General features: G+C 36.3%; 1 protein-coding gene and 1 pseudogene across 1 annotated transcript; one reads left to right on the top strand and one right to left on the bottom strand.

The window, feature by feature from the left end:
• Positions 1 to 353: 353 nt before the first annotated feature.
• Positions 354 to 2,374, top strand: Gpr33 (G protein-coupled receptor 33). Its single transcript, XM_047535336.1, has 2 exons — positions 354 to 461; positions 1,346 to 2,374. Exons 1-2 carry the CDS (start codon positions 459 to 461, stop codon positions 2,372 to 2,374), a joined length of 1,032 nt encoding a protein of 343 aa, XP_047391292.1. The 5' UTR covers positions 354 to 458.
• Positions 2,375 to 6,887: 4,513 nt separating this feature from the next.
• The window catches only part of LOC124976566 (cytoskeleton-associated protein 2-like), a 17,465-nt pseudogene continuing 3,450 nt past the window's right edge, over positions 6,888 to 20,902 (bottom strand).

Raw genomic sequence — 20,902 nt, 5'->3', positions numbered from 1 at the left:
CTCTAGGTCTCAGGACCTTAACAGGACCTTTTTCTCCATTCATTGCATACCTTTAGACTTTAATTTTCATTCACAAAGCAGACAACTAAGATATTTTACTGAAGAGAGAAATTTTTTTCTATTTTAGAGGAAAATTTCACAACTCCCTTAGAAGGCAGCATTAACTTAAGTCAGTTGTGGTTTTATGTAACAATTATACTATTTACTTTCTCTTTATATTCTTACAATGTTTTTGCCTAGTGAAAAAATGCATCATTAGTTATTACCCAATTTATCAAAAACCAATTTGTTGATATGACTCTGTTATAGTAGCTATTTCCAGAACATTCTTTGGTTTGTATTTTTGATACTACAGGAACCATTACTCAAGAAATTGGATGCTTTAGATACTTTCATATTTGGATACTCTGATTCATGGAGCATTATCAATTGCCAATTTTTGAAGACAATATAAAACAATGGTAAGGTTCCCCAACTGTCACAACAAAGATGGAATATGTTGGTGATAAAAGAACTTTAGCCATTTTAAGTTACACTTTATCCTCTGCTTAAAAATTTGCCTCACAGGCTTGTGAGGAAAAAGAAATGATTTTTATGGAATAAAACAGATACTAGATAAATGTGAGTTCTTGACTTCTCGACTTCTCTCCCCAAGTGAGGAAGAACTACTCCTGTATCCTATAGCATACTTTCCTCTTTTGTTGAAGATTTCTAAAGACACTTCGCATTCTCACAGTACCCTACAGCTCTCATATGGAGAGTACTGTTACCTGCCAAATATCAGAATACTAGGTAACAGTATTTACTAGATATAGTTAGAGTGTAAGGGAATTATTATGGCAACTCCTAATTTGCAACAGTTGCTGTTATTTTTGTTATTCAAGTTTATTTCATTAGCTGCTTTTGTCCCTGTCTCAACCAAGTCTTAGTCAGGTAAAAATGATTCTGAATTGCCTTACTCAAGAAGTTTGTTTCCATTGGGAAGGGTCAGACTTCTGGTTAATGTCCAAATAGAAGATTTTTTTTACCCTAAATTGATTACTTACCAATTGTCAAAAAATTCCAATCTTTTTTTCTCTTTCACATTTATTTAATCTGTAATACTTCTGTTTTATTTAATCTGTAATATTTCTATTTTTTATACTCAGATTAATCTGATCTTAATTCTACATACAACATAAAAGTATACACCTTAGAAAAACATCTTATTTGTATTATTGTAGAAATAATGTTTGCCACTGTTAAATTATTGTCATTTTGACTATTACTATGCAGAAATCACTACTTTAATGTCTACATTTAATCTTTTCTTTTGCTTTGTTTTTCACTGTTTTTCTCTCCATAGGTAATTATGAATCTGATCAACTCTACTGATGACCTGATCAACACCTCTACTTTAGTAAGAAATAGCACTCACTTTTCAGCTTCTGCTTCAGACATGATTATTGCCCTTTTTCTGTTCATGTCATTTATAATCGGTACCATCACCAATGGCCTCTATCTGTGGGTGCTAAACTTCAAGATGAAGAAGACCGTCAATACTCTCTTGTTTTTTCATCTCATTCTCTCATATTTTATTTCGATATTGATTATTCCATTTTTGGCCATCTCCTACCTTCAGGACCATTACTGGATCTTTGGAACAGCATTGTGTAAGGTCTTCAATAGCACTTTGTCTCTGGGGATGTTCGCCTCTGTTTTCTTCCTCTCTGCCATCAGTCTGGATCGTTATCTTCTCACTCTTCACCCAGTGTGGTCCCAGCAGCACCGAACCCCACGCTGGGCTTCCAATATTGTCCTGGGAATCTGGATATCTGCCACTGCTCTCAGCTCACCCTATTTGGTTTTCAGGGAGACACATCAAGACAGTAAAGGAAAGGTGACCTGCAGAAATAACTATGCTGTATCCACTAACTGGGAAAACGAAAAGATGCAAACTTTAAGGCAATGGATTCATGCGACCTGTTTCATCAGTCGCCTCTTACTGGGCTTCCTTCTGCCTTTCTTCATTATTCTCTTTTGTTACAAAAGAGTAGCCAGTAAGATGAAAGAGAGGAGCCTGTTTAAATCCAGAAAGCCCTTCAAAGTCATGATGACTGCCATTATCTCTTTCTTTGTGTGTTGGATGCCCTACCATGTACACCAGGGCTTAATTCTCACTAAGAACCAGTCATTCCTTTTAGAGTTGAGTCTGATACTTACAGTGATGACCTCTTCTTTCAACAGTGTCTTTTCTCCCACACTCTACCTATTTGTTGGGGAGAATTTCAAAAAGATTTTCAAGAAGTCCATTCTTGCTCTGTTCGAGTCAACATTCACTGATGATTCTTCTGCAGAAAGGACGCAAAACCTAAATTCAGAAGTTGAAATTTAAATTCTAGATCATTAAAAATGAACTGTGTGACTTATACCACTAGAGCTATACCTTCTACCATTATATATTATACTCTCTATATTAGAGAGACATTAGGTGACATTAGGTTGTAATATAGTTAAATCTATGAATATTATAAGGTCTCTAAGGAAACAAGAAATAGGTCATGCTGCAAATGTGAGTTTAAACTCTTTTTTAATTGTGGTAAAATATATGTAACATAAGATTTGCCATTTTCATTTGTATTAGCTATAATCACAATGATGTACAACCACCATCAATATTTCCTAAAATTTTCATCACTCCAGAGAAACTCTGTACCCATTAAATAATAGCTCTCCATTCCCCCAACCCCAGTCCCTAGTACCTCCAATCTACTTTCTGTCTCTATGAATTTACATATTCTATATATTCTTTATGAGTAAAATCATATAATATTTGTCCTTTTGTGTCTGACTTATTTTGCTTAGCATAATATTTTGTTTTTCAATTTTTTTAGTTGTAGATGAACATAACACCTTTCTTTTATTTATTTATTTTTATTTTTTTAAGAACCCAGTGACTTCCATGTGCTAAGCAAGCACTCCACCACTGAACCACAACCCCAGCCCTAGCATAATGTTTTATAGGCTCATTCATGTTGCAATATGTATCTGAACTTCATTCCTTTCTTTGTCTAGCTTGTATTCCATTGTATTATATACCACACTTTCTAAATCCATTCATCTTTTGGTGGACACTTGGGCTATTTCCACCTTTTGACTACTGTGAGCAATGCTACTTTGAACAGTTGTGTGCAAGTATCTGTTGGAGTCCTTGTTTTCAGTTATTTTAGGTATGTATGTAAGAGTAGAATTACTTGATCAAATGTTAATTCTATGTTTTAATTTTCTGAGAAATCCTCAAACTTTTCAGTGTGCCCCATATTACATTCTAACAACGTAAAAAAGTTTCAGTTTCTCCACATCTTCACAGACACTTGTTATCTTCCTTTTTAAAATGATAGTCATCCCAGTAGATGAAAGTAATATCCATGTAATTTTTAACCTTTGATTGTCAAAACTAGGAATATTAATTTCTAAAGGCCAATAATATCCATGTATTTGAATTTTCTCTCATAGAATACTGTAGCAACAATGTTTTAAATAAAATGACATTTTAAGTGTCTCTTTTTAATACTTATAGATTAGCTGTCTCCAAATTATGAGACTAAGACAATCATAATGTTTAAGAATCTGTCATAAGCTGAGGTTGTATCTCAGTGGTAGAGTACTTGCCTAGCACAAGTGAGGCAGTGGGTTCAAGTCTCAGCATGTAAAACAAATAAATAAGATAAAGATATTGTGTTCATCTATAACTAAAAAAAATTTTTTAAATAGTCTGGGCTGGGGTTGTGGCTCAGTGGTAGAGCACTTCCCTGGCATGTGTGAAGCCCTGGGTTCGATCCTCAGCACCACATATAAAGAAAGAAAGAAAAAAGGAAAGACAGAAAGAAAGAAAGAAAACTTATCTAAAAGAAAAAAAGAATGTGTCATAGTATATCTAATTTTAAATATTAATTTATCTTCCCTAGTTGTAATTTTTGCTTCAAGCCTTTTGTAATACATTAAAGCATACATAGGATATGTAGGACCACATATAATTGTGGACTTACTACTTTTTAAATTTAGTTTAGTTGTTGTGTTTGCTCTTTGTCCCTATGATAAATTACCTGAGACAAATCAGCTTATAATGAGGAAGGTTCATTTTGGCTCATGGTTTCAGAAGTTTCAGTTGATGATCAGTTGACTCCATTGCTTTTGGTCCTGTAGGGAGGCAGCTCATTGTGGTGGAAACACATGGCAAAGGAAACTGCTCACCTCAAGGCAGCTGAGAAGCAAAGAGAAAAACAAAAAAAGTGGGGAGGGTTCCAACATTCTCTGTAAGAGCACACTTCCAATGACCTAACTTCCTTGAAGCAGCCCCTCCTCTTAGGGGTTCAACCACCTCCCAATAGTGCCATGGCTAAGGACCAAGCCTTTAATATGAAGGCCTTCAGCGACAAGATCAAATTATACCAGTTAGTTAGTTTTATTCTTCAATAAATAGATGTTAATCAATAGATAGTTTGATCTATCCCAAATCAAATGAATTATCTGTTTAGTTCAATTGATACAGAATGGAAATATTTTGACCATAACCAACACTCAATCCCTAAATATTCCAGCTATCTTTCTACAAATCATTCCAGACCACAAGCAAATATCCTATCCAGAAATTCTCCTAATTATAAGGAGTGTTAGAAAGAAAGGGAAATTTACCTTTGTGGTTAACCTTTAATACAGTGAAAGTGACAGTAGCCTGATGCCCTAGGATTCCTGCCAGTTGACATGATATCGGGGCAACTGATAACAAATACCATGGCACCTGGACAATTGGGAATTTGGTCTGTCTCACTGAGAATATGACAAAAAGCTTTGCATAGCTGAACATTTTAATTGTTGGACCCTGTTTTAGGGGCTAGAGGTTGAACAGTTTTCTCAGAGAAGGAAGATTGGGACCAATGGCCAAACTGTGTCTCTAAGGGGGCCCTGAAGTGAGAAAAAAAAAAAAAAAAAAAGGTGCTTCTTCCCTCCACACCTTCTCCAAAGCCTGACAAGCCCATTGAATTTTTATGATGCTGGACTTAAAAAGAAACTCATTGAATGGAACTTAGGACCTTTGCAACAAGAATTGTGCCTTGAAAACCTAGCAGCTACATAAAGTGCCTTTTGTCTCCCTCCTTAGACCTGTTACTATAAAATAAGAAACATGCACTGGGATGTGAATTTTATTATGTGTGTTAACCCTGTGCTATCTGCCCTTCCTTACAGTAATCTGTGTAAGCTTTATCTTTTTTCATGAGGTCTAATTTCAGGACTCTTTTGTGTGTTTTGCTTCATTTCTCTGTAGATTGCAAACTCCTCCAGGACAGAAAGAAGTTTCATATTTCTTTTCTATGATATCATACACAATTGGTATCGAATAAAAAGATATTTAATGAATGTTGCATAGGGCCATCACATTATGTAAAGCAATATATTAATATATTATCAATAATTTTATTTTAAAGATCACTTTACATTTAAGGAAATTATGCATAAACTTAAGAAATTCCCCTAAATGCATTTTTTAAATTATAGATAATTTTATTGTATATATATTAGGTAAACAGTTTAAGAAGATTGAAAATTCTACTTTCTAAAACATGCGAAGACAATAAATAAAACAAAGGTATATAAATGGCATAAACATTAGATCAAGTATGTGATTTTCACATTCATAATACATATTAGTTCAACTATTCTTTTATAGTTCATTTATTTGAAACTATAGAGTAATATAGAGTATATGCCACTTTAAGTAGTAGTTCAGGGACTTAGAAAACAAGTTTATTGGTGGTGTTTATGTATGGGGAGAAGAAAACTGTTCATTGTGTGTAACTATCATGTCTCAGGGGACATGATTTAAGAAAAGAAAGTGTAAGCATTAATTATTTCAGAAATGCTACCTACATTGGAATGACACTTCTTAAATATAAATTCCTTCCTGAATTCCACTCTAGTATAATTTACAAACTTTCAAACGAAGTTATAGAAGTTAAAATTTTAACATAATCCAGTTATAAAAGAAACTCAGACTAGATTTAAAGTTTCTAATATTCACTAAATTTGGTAACTTTTTCTTATACAAAGTACCTTCTCTTAGAAATGGGATATTTAGTTAACTATCCTTTTATAAGATCTCAGCTACAATGAAAAGACAGAGGCCAACAGACTATATATGCAGACTCTATCACAGATGAAAAGTAATAGTGAAGACCTATAGGCGGTTCAAGGGACACAACACAGCACAACATTCTACAGTCTGGGTAACACAAATTTGGTGGAAAAGCAATCTAAATCTTATATGTGTTTCTATTTGAAGGGAGCTGCTCTACACATTACAATTTTGGACTTGTGCATGTGTGTGCGTGCGCCAGAGATTGATCTCAGGGACCTCAGGCATGCTGAGCACACACTATACCACTGAGCTTTATTCCCAGTCCCACTATTTTATTTTCATACTAATTAAATAAAGTCAAAAATATTGTCAGTATTCTGTTTAAAGGCAGGAAGGTGTATCATAAAGTTTTAAAACATGTCAACATTAAAAATACACTTTTATCTAGAACACCTCATTTCCAGATGTTACATCATTACTGCACTTATATTTAGTAAATTGAGCAAGCTACCACTATGACAAAACCCGTTTATATTTAAGGAACATGATAAACGAACTGATGAAATTTACCTATGTTAAAGAAAAACTCAATCCGTGGACCATGACAAGGCAGGATTAACTTCCTGATGCACAGAAGGACAATTCCTGTAATGTGAGCCTTAGTTAAGAGAAGCTCACCACCATGAATACTTACTTAGCCAACTACAGACCTAAGGAAAATAGAAAGCCACAAAAAAGCAGAGGAAGCCAACCTTCATCCCTTATTGGAGCTTTATTTCTCTTCTGTATCAGTCTCAGAGCACACAGAGCATAGTGCTATACTAGGGTGGTATATGAAAGCATCAGTTTTACCTCTCAGCTCTAATAACTGTTCCAAGAGGAGACATACAAGGATAATGGTCTTTTAACATATCTGGTAATTTAGAAGTCCTCTCTTGAAGACATTGAGAACATCTCACTGGTATCAGAAACTTCAGTTCCTTAAATGCAGAATTTGATTCATCAAGTTGCATCTTCTTTTTTATACTTTGCAAGTACAGTGTAGTAGATACATTATATTTAGTTAAGCAACTTGCTATAGTCTCTGTATCAGGAGTCTTAGCATCATTGGTTGGATCTTTCATTTTGTCATCTCACTCTTTTTCATAATCTTTAAATACGTTAATCCTATGTTTATTCTCCCTTTCTGGTTTTCCTGGCTCTAGATTAACACCTATGTCTTCAGTGTTGACTTCTTGAATTGTTCTTTGGATGCATAAGCCTTAATATTTTCTCCCAAATTAACTTTTTCATGACTCTTCATTGTTAGAATAGCCACAATAGCCTGTCATGTCTCTTCAACAGGCAGAGCCCCTGCCAGAATGGCCTTCTCATAGATTAAGATAATATTTTCAGTAGGACTTGTGTACAAGGCATATCCAATATTTTACAAGTTTTTTGACATCTGGAATATTTTTAATTAGTTCATTCAGTGTAACCAATATTTCTTCTTTTGAACATCCCTTATTAATTAGATTCAGGCATTCAGAAATTGTCATGTTTACTTTTTCAGTAAATAATCTTTGTTCATCTTCTTCTGCCTTGGTAGTCCAAAAAGACACAACTGGTTTTTCATTTTGTCCTGCAGACGTGGACTGGGTAACTACTGAATTAGGAGGCCTTTTCAGTACTTGTGTTTTGCCAGTTTCCACTCACTCAGATGAGCTGTTCTTTCTTCCACAATTTCTTTGGGCTGTGCTGATCTATCAATAGTTGCTTTTGGTATAGTATGTCTTCATTGGTCAATGGTTTTTGACTTTTCTATCAGTTTGATATTAGAAGATGAAGCAGGACTGGCTGTAATTTCAGATGCTATGGTTCTTGATAGCACCCTATTTCTTTTTATGTCCTGAAAAGAACTGGTTTTGACACTAGATAAAAATCATTTTTGGTTGCAATAATTCTTTTTCATGAGGCCCTTTTCAGATTTTAATACTGACAGAGGTTTGGCTGATGCCTTGTTTCATGGTGTCCTGGGTGTTATTGTAGTAACTTCTAATAGGAGGTCGCACAGGTTGTATGTTCCGAGATTTAGTGTTCACAAATTTAGTGCTTTCAAATTTAGTAGTAGCAGTTGTATTTGAGGTTGTATTACTTCTCATTGTTACATTGGTTGTGTTTACAGATTCAGGCTTTATGGCTTGGGAGACTATAGTTAAAAGTTTCTTTCTTGTTGCAGAACTCTCATTTTTGACTTGTAAAAGCTTTCTAAATGAATTAACCTTAGACTAAATGATTTAGCCACAATAAGATCCAAGCACAGGTTTCTTGGGCATGTTAGCATCTTGATTTGGTTTTTCTGCAGGCATTGGTTTCTTTTTAGTATTATTCTTATTGTTTTTAAGGTTAAATGCCTAGTTTAATGTCATATTTTGATTTTGGGGGTCACCTTTAATGGACAACTGTGGAGTCTGAGTGCTATCCTGAAAATCATGTATTTCAGTTTCTGTAGCTGAATTGGTTAATTCATTAGAAGGTTTTAAAGGAATGTAATTTTTCTCATTGTATTATTTTTGCTCCCTATAGGTATTTTGATATTTTCTTTATCAGTCATTTTTCTTTTCAGTTTCAGAATTTTTGTCTCTTCTTGGACTTGGTCCTCAGATATCATCACTCTTTGGGCTCTCTATACCCAGACTAGGCCTTCTGACTCAGGGATAGATGCAGGTCCCAGGGCACGGCCAGGTATACAACTCCACCTGGGTATCTCAAGCCATCACTGTGGCCTCACACTGAGCCTCACACTGAGCCTCACACTGAGCCTCACACTGAGCGCACACTTTGACCTTTGACAGCCACTGGCCGCTACCCATTCCCAAATACATTTTGTAACCTCTCATAAAACTATGGTTATAGTTCTGTTGATCTCATCAACCTCCTCACTATTTTGAATTCTCAGGACCCAAGAGGTTTATAAACCAAAGAATTAGTGGTTTTGCATGGTAGAACTGTTGCATGGAGACAGTGTTTCAATACAATGTGCCTATTAGCATCCAATTATATAAACCTGCTTTGTTTTATTAGCATCATACTGGCTCAAGAACAGAAAATACGAGTGATTAGAGATGTGCTTCAAATGCTAACTCAAGTTCTATACCTCGAGAAATGGCTCCTTTGTTTCAGTTAGATGAATCGGCTTCTCAGTGGCTAACGTGAATTAGGTTTGTGTATAAGGTAAGATGGTATATACAAGGAGAAACTGATTGCACATTCCTGAGAAACTAGGGGCAACAATTATTTACTAGTGTACTGTATATACTTGGCACCACTGTAGAGTGTGGAGATACAGAAGTGAATAAGACATAATCCCTGTCCCCAAGGAACTTAAAAGTCTGCTGCTTCTATTCTGCATTCACCTCCACTTTATAATCATTGGGAATAGTTTTCTAAAATTCCAATTTTTTTTCCTTTTCCAAACCATTTTAAACCATATCTCTAGGGGGCAGGACCCAGGAATCAGCATTTAATTTAAAGTTCTCCAAATTAAAGTGCAACCAGGAGAGAAAACCTCTGTTTAGAAGAAAAGAAAAAGGAGTAAAAAAGTAGTTGCAGTACTAAAAACAAAAAAAAAGTGCCATGTTAGGGGTATTATGAGAATACCCCTCAAACCAGCCTTCAACAGTCAAAAAGCTTTCCTGAATGAGGGACCATCTGGCAGAATCCTGTGGAATAGTAGTTGGCATGCAAAGGAGAATAGTTCAATGTAGGGAGCAGAATGTGTAAAAGCCCAGGAGGGAAAGAGAGTACAGGCTATAACACAACACCACTCAAACTTCAATATGCAAATGAAACACTTAATGATCTTATTAAAATGCTGGTTCTGACTCAGTAAGTCTGGAGTAGGACTGAGATTCTGCATTTTTAACAGTCTCAAGGGATTTCATTGCTGCTGGTCTAGCACAGCAAAAAAGTATAATTGGAACATAAGCCTGAGACACAGGCTGATGAAAATGAGCTAGAAAGATCCACCAGGACTAGATCCTGAGAGTCTGTGCTAAGGGGTTTGAACTTGATCCTGGACTTCATATTGAGGGTATTAGGAAGTCATGGGTGGGTCCCTAGTCAAAAAATGATAGAATCAGATTGCATTTTAGAAAGATCACTGGCTGCCATGATAGGAAGAGGTCAAAACTGGAAGACTCAGTGGTAGAGCATGTGCTTAGCATGCACAAGGACCTGGTTTCCATCCCCTAGCACTGTAGAGTCCTGTAAATTCTGTTGGTTGAGAGGTAGCAGGAAAGGGGAAAGTTGAGGATGATTTCTGTATCAAGAAGTGTTCTTTGTTGCAAACTGTGGATTTTATTTTGGCTCTTTTAACCAAAAACGGGTTAATTAAAAGATATTAAGTAGTTTATAGTATTATTGAGATAGTCAAAGAAATACTTAAGACTAAGCTCCCTGGAATAATAGTGTTTTAGCCAAGTTTTTCCTTACTGTGACCAAAAGACCTGACAAGAACAACAAAGAGGAGGAAAAGTTCATTTGATGCTCACAGTTTCTGAGATCTCAATCCATAGATAGCCAACTCCATACCTCTGAACCCAACGTGAGGCAAGACAACATGGCAGAAGGTGTAGCAGAAGAAAGCAGCTTAGGACACGGCAATCAGGAAGCAGAGGGAACTCTCCTCACCAGGGAATATAAACCCCAAAGGCATGCCCCCAGTGACCCACCTCCTCTAGCCACATCTTACCTGCCTACAGGTACTAACCAATTAATCTCTATGAGTGGATTAATCTACTGATTAAGTCACAACTCTCATAACATAATCATTTTACCTCTGAAAATTCTTGCACTATCTCACACATGAGATTTTGGGGGACACCAATATACAAACCATAACAAATAGCTAAAACATGCTATAAAACTATTCAGATTAGAAATATGTCACTGATGTTTCCTATTTCAGTAAAAATGCCAACTACTGCTACTGCTACCACTGAACCCAGCAACCCTGACTTTACTGCAACTGCTACTTCCACCAATATCATTTCTGTATCAGGTCTTGAGTGCCCCCATCCCTGAAAGCTCTGCCAGTAAGAGTCTTATGCAGAGCCTGTTTATTCACATTGCTCACATCCAAATTTAGTTTTGCATGGGAATATTTTATTCAGATGCCAGCATTCCAGTTGCAGAGGAGACTGGAATTTAAGTTCTGATTCTGCATGGGTGAGTAGGGATTACTCATAATGTGAGAATTTCCCCAAATATAAAAGCTATTCAGATAATAATGAATCAAATATGAAATATGTGCACATTCTGTCTTGGGGGACAGATGGTGGTGGCATTTTCAGAAATAAGGAATAAGAAAAAACAGAGAGAAAGAAAGAAAGAAAGGAAGGAAGGAAGGAAGGAAGGAAGGAAGGAAGGAAGAAAGAAAGAAAAGAAAAAAGAAAAGAAAAAAGAAAAGATAGATAACAGGAGAAAAGGAGGGGTCAGGGTAAATCTTAGACTTACAAATTTTCAGGTGCTTGAGGGATACATTCAAGTGGGCTCTCCAATAGGTATTTGGTTATAAGGATTGTGTTAATCAGTTTTCCATTACTATATAACAAAAGATCTAAGATAAGCAATTTAAAAAGAGGAAAGTTTTGGGATTTCCCTTCATGGTTGGCTCTGTTGTTTCTGGCAAGGCAGCACATCATTGCAGGAACACATGGCAGAGGAAGCTGCTCACCTCATAGCAGCCAGGAAGCAAAAAAAAAAAAAAAAAAAAGGAGAAGAAAAAAGAAAAAAAAGAAAGAAAGAAAGAAAAAGAAACAAGAAGGGGCCAGTATCCTCTTTCAGGAAATGCCCCCAATGACCAGACTTCTTACCACTAAGCCTGACCTTTCAAAGGTTCCACTACTTCCCATCAGCACCCTGAGGAGAGTACCAAAGCTTTAACACATGGGCTTTAAGGGGACGTTTATCCAAACCATAGTAGGATCTAAAGTTCAAGAGATAAATTTGCATCCTACAAGCCTGCAGATCCCTTGCTTCATTCAGATTGCTCAGTTAATCATCTCTCCAAGAGGCTCTGTTGTCAATGGCACTTTCACGCTGCTCTTCATCACTTTTAGCCCTTATCACTCATCACTATTAATAGTATATTAGATATTTGTTCATTTGTGCATTATCTGTCTTTCTCACTCTATCTAATCGGTTTTATGTGCACAACATATGTGGTATTGTTCATGACAACATATACATGTCCTAGAACCACAGTTAGCACATTGTAGATGCCCAATAACTACGTATGGAATGTATAAATGAATTACTGGTAACTAAAGCCGCAGGAGTGAGGAGATAGCCTCCAGTTGGTGTGCACAGTGAACAACACTAACGTTCAGAAGCAGGTAGGGGAGGTGGTCCCATGAAGGAAACTTCAGAAGAAGCATCTAGAACAGAGAAGGAAAATCAAATCTGTCAGGAAAGACAACACTTCAAGATATAGAATATGCAGATTGGTGAAGGAAGATGCCTGAAACACATCCTTGGAATTTAATCTAAAAAAACTTCATCGTCATTACTTCAGAAAGAAGCAAAATCGCACTGTGCGGAGGAGAGACTGGGAGGTGAGACTCCAGATGCTCTCAGAGTAGCAACTCTTTTAAATTTAGGGAATTAAGGAATAATTTCCCCTCCTTCCTTTTCCCACCGTAAGTAACTCACACATTCTACCAATTAGAGATTACTTTGTGTTAAAGGACTGCTATTAAAATGCAAATATACCTTTTAAGAAGGGTAACTTTCATTCACAGGATAATGGGAATTTCTTTAATCAGCTTCACACCCAGCAGAGTACAGCTAAACACAGTACTTAGGATATTAAACTTTTGACTGTAGCCCAGAGGAAGGAAACAATTGGAGTTGGAGGTCAAGTCTGGAGTGAATTTAGAGACTCTGAAGGCAACATAATACATGTGTACAGAAGTGCTATGAAAGAAAAAGGAGGCAGAAGTGGGTTCTGAAGAGAAAGTCAGCTGTTAACTAAGAAAAAACTTGCCCAGAGGTGAAATGACCCTGCAAAATTCATTTTCTGCCAAATTGGGCAGCAATACTTACCTTCCCTCCAATCAGGGGATGTCACCTCTGCTTGGTTTAGTTCAGGCTTTCCAGGAAATGGCTCCCCTTCTGAGTTCTGTCCTTCTCTTCTTGGAAGGCAGAAGGGAAGGAAAGAATACAATGATGTGGAGAGAATTTAGTCTTCTGTTGTTGTTTGTTGTTGGTACTGGGGATTGAACCAAGGGTACTTAACCACTGAACCACATTCCCAGTCCTTTTTATTTTTTATTTTGAGACAGGGTCTCACTAGGTTGCTTACAACCTTGCTAAGTTGCTGGGGCTGGCTTTTGACCCTTCCGTCCTCCTACCTCAGTCTCCTAAGCTGCTAATATTACAGACATGTGCCAGCCTGAGAAATTAGTTTTTCTAATGCTCCCACTGTTTTCTGTCTCTCACTAAATTCTGAACCTCTTGAGAGAAAGAACAGACACTTATTCCTCATGTATCTCCAATACCTAGCTCAGGGTCTGGCATGATGAATGAATGTTTATTAACAAATGAATACAGGAACGCAGTTATTAATTAATTCTGGAGTTGGAATTTTCTGTTTGTGGGATCTTTAGAATGATCTGACTCAAGCATTTTGAGGATCTACAATATTTGCTTCGCTTGTCAAAGGAGCAAACAATCAGGGCTACCATCTGATGATACTGCTCTCCCTTTTCCATCTCCAGCAAATGCAATTAAAGATTTTGGTGTATATGAGCAATTCATTATTAAAATCTCTATTATTCATTTATACTCTTTTGAAGTAAGTACAGTCTGACTTTACTTAGTTATAAGACTCACAGGCAATTTTTAAAAGTTCATTTTTAATTTTTTTGTTTCTTTTGTATCAAATTGAATCTGATTCTAAGTTCTTTCCCCAACAGTCTAGAAGATTCCAGGAGAGCCTCCTTCAAGACTTCCTTCAAGTCTGCATGATCCCATGCAGGAATGTAGGCAGTAGCTCCACGCCTTCCAGCCAGGCCACATTAGAACTATAGGGGCATGTTCACCTAGGCTAGAAACCCAGGAGCCGTTCTCCTGTGATGTCTTACAGTGTCCCCAATGGCTGGAAAATATAAAAGAGTTGGCAGGGAAGTATTGAACGGGGTTTCTTCCTTGGAGGGGTGAGGGTGATGGTGTCACCTACACACAGACATGGGGGACTTGCTCCTTTTATTGTGCACGAAGCTTTTGGTTACATAGACTATGCGGCTGCTTACCTGAGGGGAGGCTCCTTCTGCATCAACCAATGAAAAGGTCATTAACTCTACTTATTGCGGATGTTCCCAAGGCTACAGGCAAGCATCACAAGTCACTAAGTCAAACTCCCTTGTCTAAGCTATTGGTAAAATGAAAGATTTCTATCAAACATTGACAGTAGCTACCTCTGCCTTTCCAGTTGTCATCTCCCAACAAAAAAAAATGACTCAAGCATCTCCACCATAGCCTTTGAGACAACTTAAATCATTATGCCAGATAAATTTTACTTGCTCTCCAGATCCACACTCAAGCATTTTCCACCTTATTCTCTGTGCCAATAGGCTGGCTTCTGTGGATTACATCAATGGGTCCTCAAGCCTCTGGCTTCTAGCTGAGTTGTGCCAATAGGAAGCTCTAGAAGGAAATGAAAGAAAGGTGAAGAACAGAGCTGAGTATTTATTTCCTAGATTCATCCCCAAAGCATCACCTGAAGTTGGTTGTGCTTCTTGGTGAAGGTCAACTAACCTCAAGGGTCTATACAAGTCTCTACCTCTGGATTCCAGACTCCCTCCCTTCTCCCTTCAGGTAAAGGGAATGGTAACATCTCAGTTGATACTATGCCCTGAGTTCCTGACCCTCTGTGGTTACTCTATATCTGCACCTTAAAAAATAAGCCCTTTATAAATAAACTTTCTCAGGTTTCCTTGTATAGAGCATGTTGTTTGCTGATTGTTATAATTTAGATATTAGGTGTCCCCCAAAAAGCTCATGTGTGAGACAATGTAAGAAAGCTTAGGGATGAAAGGATTGGATTATGAGTCTTAACCTAATCAGTGTGTTAATCCTCTGACAGGCATTAACTGCATAGTAATTGTGGACAAGTAGGATGTGACTGAAGGAGGTGGGTCCCTGGAGGCATGCCTTTGAGGTTTATATTTTGTTGAGCAGAGCTCTCTCTGCTTCCTAATCACGTCCTGAGCTGCTTTTCTCCACCATACACTTCCACCATGATGTGCTTCCTTATATCAGGCCCCTAGGAATGGAGTTGGCCATTGATGGACTGAGCCCTCTGAAATCATGAGCCCCCAAATAAACGTTTCCTCCTCTAATTGTTCTTGTTTGGTCTTTTGGTCACAGTGACAAAAAAGAAAAAAAAAAAAAAAAAGCTGAGTAAAACATTGATGGAACTCTGATCAATACTCTTAAGTTTTGTCTACACATTCTTTAAGTATTTTTCTGTATGTAGTGAACTGTAACTTAATTTGATGTGTGAACAGAATATAACCTACCCTTATAACAAGTAGTTGAGTCTTACCCAATAAGAAGTGACGAACTATTCAAACTATATTCAATTAAGACAAATGGTAGCTATATTTAATTGGACTCAGTAGGCACTCTACCTCTGAGCTACAGAGACCAATAGGGTTCTCTCTATACCTCACTTCCACTTTCTGTATGTTACCTTCTTTTCTCTAGCTATAACTGTGATGTGGTGAACCAGGGCATTCTCAAACATTTGTATGTTTGATGTGTATGGATTGCTGCTCAATTCTAGAATCACAAATAAAACCAGCTAAGATTCACAAAACTAGATATCTTATAATTTTGTCTCTTAGCAATACAGTCAGTGTGATCAAATAATTTATATTATTTCTTTGACTATTGATATTATTTGATATCTCTTTCAAAAGAATGTATTGGTTCGTGGTATTTATACATGAATTTCAAATAACTATATATATTTTTTAAATTCCTACTTTCCTAATTGAAAGAATAATTTTTAAAAGAATAAAATCATAACTCTCATACAAAATAAAATTAAAACATATGTTAGCTTTCTGTTGCTGTGACAAAATACCTGAGAGAATCAGCTGAAAGGAGAAAGGTTAATTTGGTTTCAGTTCATGGTCAGTGAGTTCTATTGCTCTTAAGCCTAAGGTGAGGCAAAACATCATAGTGGAGAACACACGGTGGGGTAAAACTGTTCATCTCACAGCAGCCAAGAAGCAAAAAAAGAAAGGGCCCAGGGTCTCAATATTCCCTTCAAAGCATGTCCCTAGTGACCTAACTTCCTTTTGTGGACCTCACCTTCCACCAATCCCCAAAGCACCATGGGCTGGGGACGAAGCCTTCAACATTCAAACCTTTGGGGGACATTTAAGATCCAAACCACAACAATGTGTCAAAACTTTTTCCATTATGAAAAAGGAGAGTACAAATAATAGAGTACAACCAGTGCAAAGGAGAACTCAGCTCTACTATACCTGAAGAATTCTAAATGACTTACAAAGATATTTCCCACTAAAGGAGGTAGATCCTAACTCCCCACCCCATGAGTATGGGCTATTCTTAGTGATTTGCTCCCAAAGAGTAAAGTGCTAAAGGGAAGGGTTGTAATTTTATAGTAGAGAAACCTGGCATATTCTACCCCACTCAGATGATCAATGTTAACATCACCAGCAATAAAAGTTAACAGCAGGGATAAAGAAAATGTGGTACACATAAGCAATGGAATATTACTCAGTCTTAAAGAAGAATGAAATTATGGCACTTGCAGGCAAATGAATGGAACTGGAGGATGTCATGCTAAGTGAAATAAAGCAATCCCAAAAAACCAAAGGTCAAATGTTTTCTTTCATAAGCAAATGCTGATCCATAGTGGGGTGTGGGTAGGAAAGAATGAAGGAACTTTGGATTGTACAGAGGGGAGTGATGGGAGGGGTGGGGCAGGTATGAAAAAATATTTTTTAAAGAAAAAAATGAGTTGACAGCATGTACCCTTGATATGATGTGATAACAATGACACTTCACTTCTGTTCTCTTCCTCTAAAACCCCATAACTCTCTATTTAGGATAAAACTATCCAATTCTAATAGAGGGGTTTCCTATAGTATACCTGACCCATGATCCTCAAAACCAGGAGCAAAAGTCATTCAAAACAAACTCTGGAAGAAACACAATGACTATAGGTAATATGACATCCTGAATGAGATCCAGAAAAGAAATTTCGGGGAAAACTAACAAAATCTGAATAAAGTATGAAGTCAAAGGAGTATTCATTTCTCAGTTGTAACAAACGTAACACAGTAATTTGAAGTTTTAAATTTGGTCCAAAGTTGGGAAACTAGGTGAGGGACATATGTACTAAGATTTGCAAACTTCTCTATAAATCCAAATCTATTCTAAAATAAAAAGTTTTGTAAAAAAGGACAGAGCTCAAAGTGTTTCACATTTATACTTAAGTAAAATATTCTGAGATAAATTTTCAAGTGGATAAAAAATTCAGTCGATATTCACAGGGTAGGGCTGGCTAGAGCTGGGACTCAGCGGCAGAGTGCTTGCCTAGCATGTGTGAGGCACTGGGTTCAATCCTTAGCACCACATAAAAATAAACAAATAAAATAAAGACATTCTGTACATCTATAACTACAAAAAAAATTTTTTTAAATATTTAAAAAATATTCACAGGGTAATAGTTGCATTCCACTATTGCATTATTTGTATTTCTGGGAATACAAATCATATCTCAATAAAAACCTTGAACATTAATGGCCTAAACTCATCAATCAAAAGACACAGACTGGGGGCTGGGGAGATAGCTCAGTTGGTAGAGTGCTTGCCTCGCAAGCACAAGGCCCTGGGTTCAAATCCCCAGCACCGCAAAAAAAAAAAAAAAAAAAAAGACACAGACTGGCAGATTGGATTAAACAACAAGACCCAACAATATTCTATCTCCAAGAGACTCACCTCAAAGGCAAAGATATCCACAAACTGAAGGTGAAAGGATGGGAAAAAATAAACATAACAAGCAGGGGTGTCTATCCTCATATCAGATAAAATGGACTTTAAACCAAAGTTAATCAGAAGAGACAAAGAAGAATATTTCATACTGCTTAAGGAAATCATACATCAATGAGACATAACAATCATAAATATTTTTGCCCCAAACAATGGAACATCTAGATACATCAAACAAACCCTTCTTAATTTCAAGAATCAAATAGACCACAGCATAATAAGATTGAGTAACCATAACATGCCTCTGACAGCACTAGACAGATCCTCCAACAAAAACTAAATAAAGAAGTTATAGAAGTAAAAAATAGGATTAATAATTAATAATTTAGATTTAACAGACATATATAGAATATTTCACCCATCAAGGACTGAATATACTTTCTTCTCAGCAGCATATAGATCCTTCTCTAATATAGACCATGTGACATAAGTAATCACATTTGTTGGCATACCATTATAATATTACCTTAATATATTTTTTAGCATCTGTAGGGTTATTTTGATAGTTCCCTTTCCAATGGTATTCATTTTTGTGTCTTTCTTTTTCCTTGATTAGACGTCTTTGATTTTATCAAATTTTAGCTATATTATTTCTTCTCTATTTCATATATTTCTGCTCCTACTCTTATTTTTCCTTCCTACCGCATGATTTAAAAATAATTTGATGGTTATTCTAGCTTCTTTCTCATACAAGTACTTTAAATTATAAATGCTCATCTGAGTACTGTTTCATCCCAAGATCCTGATATTTTAAGCTTTTATTATCACTTAGTTCAAAGCACTTTTTGTTTACTTTTCTTTCGCTTTATTCCTTGACTTCTGAGATATTTATAAGTGTGCCATTAAGTTTTGAAATAGTTGACATGTGGGGGTGGAGTTCTATATATCTTAAGGTGATTGATTTCTAATGTAATAAATTATGCAAGAAACACAGTCTGCTTGATTTCAAATTTTAAAAAAAGTAATGGAAATGCTTTTTATATTGATTGTATTGGTTACATACATGTCAAAATTAATCAAATTGCATACTTCAAATATGTGCATTTTATTATACTTCTATTTTACCTCAATAAAGCCATGGCAAAAAACAAATATTCAAAAGGACTTGGATTGATTTGCTCAGTTATCACAACCCTATAAACAGAAAAATCACCCAGAGATCAAGATAATTCATCAGTCTCCCTTGGGGAAAACCTACAGACTGCCAAAGATGTACATTATTACCTTAGAGTAAAATCACTTGCTATATTATATTACCTAGGCAACACACTAGCAAATAAAGCAGTAATAAAACAAGAATTTAAAAAGCAAATTGAACAAAAGAACAATCAATATCAAGTTCCATACTAAAATCTGTACCCTAACCTGGTTTTACAAACTGTTCGAGAAAGACAGACTGCGCTATTAGGTGGCTTTTTCAAAGTCTTATTTTTCTGTATGGGGGAGTCTTAAACTGGACTAGCGCCCCTAGCCTTGGTCTCCATCTATGACAAGGAGCAGCTCGGTTACAAAATATATGATTTTGACCATTTGGCTTTGGACTTTTGATTTCAGACTCGTGTTGAAATCTGTTTTTGTTCTTGTTTTTGTTTTTTATCAGGCTGGGAGTTTAGTTCAGTGGTGGAGCCTTTAACTAGTAGGTTCTAGGCACTGAGTTTGATCCCCAGCACTGCAAAAATTAAAGAAAGATAATAAATCTGTATGTTTTCTCTTTCTACAGTTTTAATACAAGTGGCGTATGTCAAGAAGTCAGAATTTACATGGACCTTTCACACTTTTGTTTCAGATACCCTGGTAGAAGAATGATTATCTTTTGGTTAATGGATTGGGCACCCCCCAACCAAAGTGAAATTTGCATGAGCCAAATCACATTACCTCAAACATTCCCTATGTTCATGTGACACATTAACAGATGGAAACTTAATTTCACTTTTTAAATTTTTTTTTTTAGTTTTGATGGACATTTATTTTATTTTACTTATTTATATATGATGCTGAGAATCAAAACCAGTGCTTCACACATGCTAGGCAAGCTCTCTACCACTGAGCCACAACCCCAGGCCCTTAATTTCACTTTTATAAATAAGTTTTGTTAGCATTACCTGATTAACCTTAATATATAATTATCCTGTATTCTTAAACTAAAACTAATTCTTTATAGATGTCATTCAAAATTTCAGTGTTGCACAAAATAACTCCTTTTAATTAGAGAACTGGGTATACGGAGGTGAGGGATAGATTTTACAACTAAATAATCTTCAGAATACAAGATTAGCTTTGACATTTTTCTCTAGCCATGGAAAGATATCAGGCGCTGCATTTCTCTGTGGAAGGCCACAGGTCCTGTTGAGTGTCTTTCCTCCAGCTACAACTCCTTCCAGTTCCAGAAGAATACTGTTCCTTCCTCTTACCCTTTCAGAATGGAAACCACTTCCTACTCTTTGCTACTCCTTTTTCATTTACCCTAACCTTTCACAAACCTGCTAAACGTTTCATTCCTTCATCTCTTTTCAGTCACCCTTTGAACTATGCTTCTTATCAAGATAGCTGCTTTGACACTTTCCCAAGTCAAAATTATTTCTGCTTGGAATCTAATTTTTCATGTGTATGTTTTAAGAGGACGCAGAACTGCTTCTCCAGATTATCCTTGAATCTACATCCATGTGTGTAGAACTAGCATAGCTATTCATCCAAATGAAAGTTCTAATTTGGCCT

Source organism: Sciurus carolinensis, chromosome 2, assembly GCF_902686445.1.
Source record: "Sciurus carolinensis chromosome 2, mSciCar1.2, whole genome shotgun sequence".
Taxonomy (NCBI): Eukaryota; Metazoa; Chordata; class Mammalia; order Rodentia; family Sciuridae; genus Sciurus; species Sciurus carolinensis.
The sequence above is the reverse complement of the archived record's forward strand: the minus strand, read 5'-3'. Positions and strand labels throughout refer to the sequence as shown.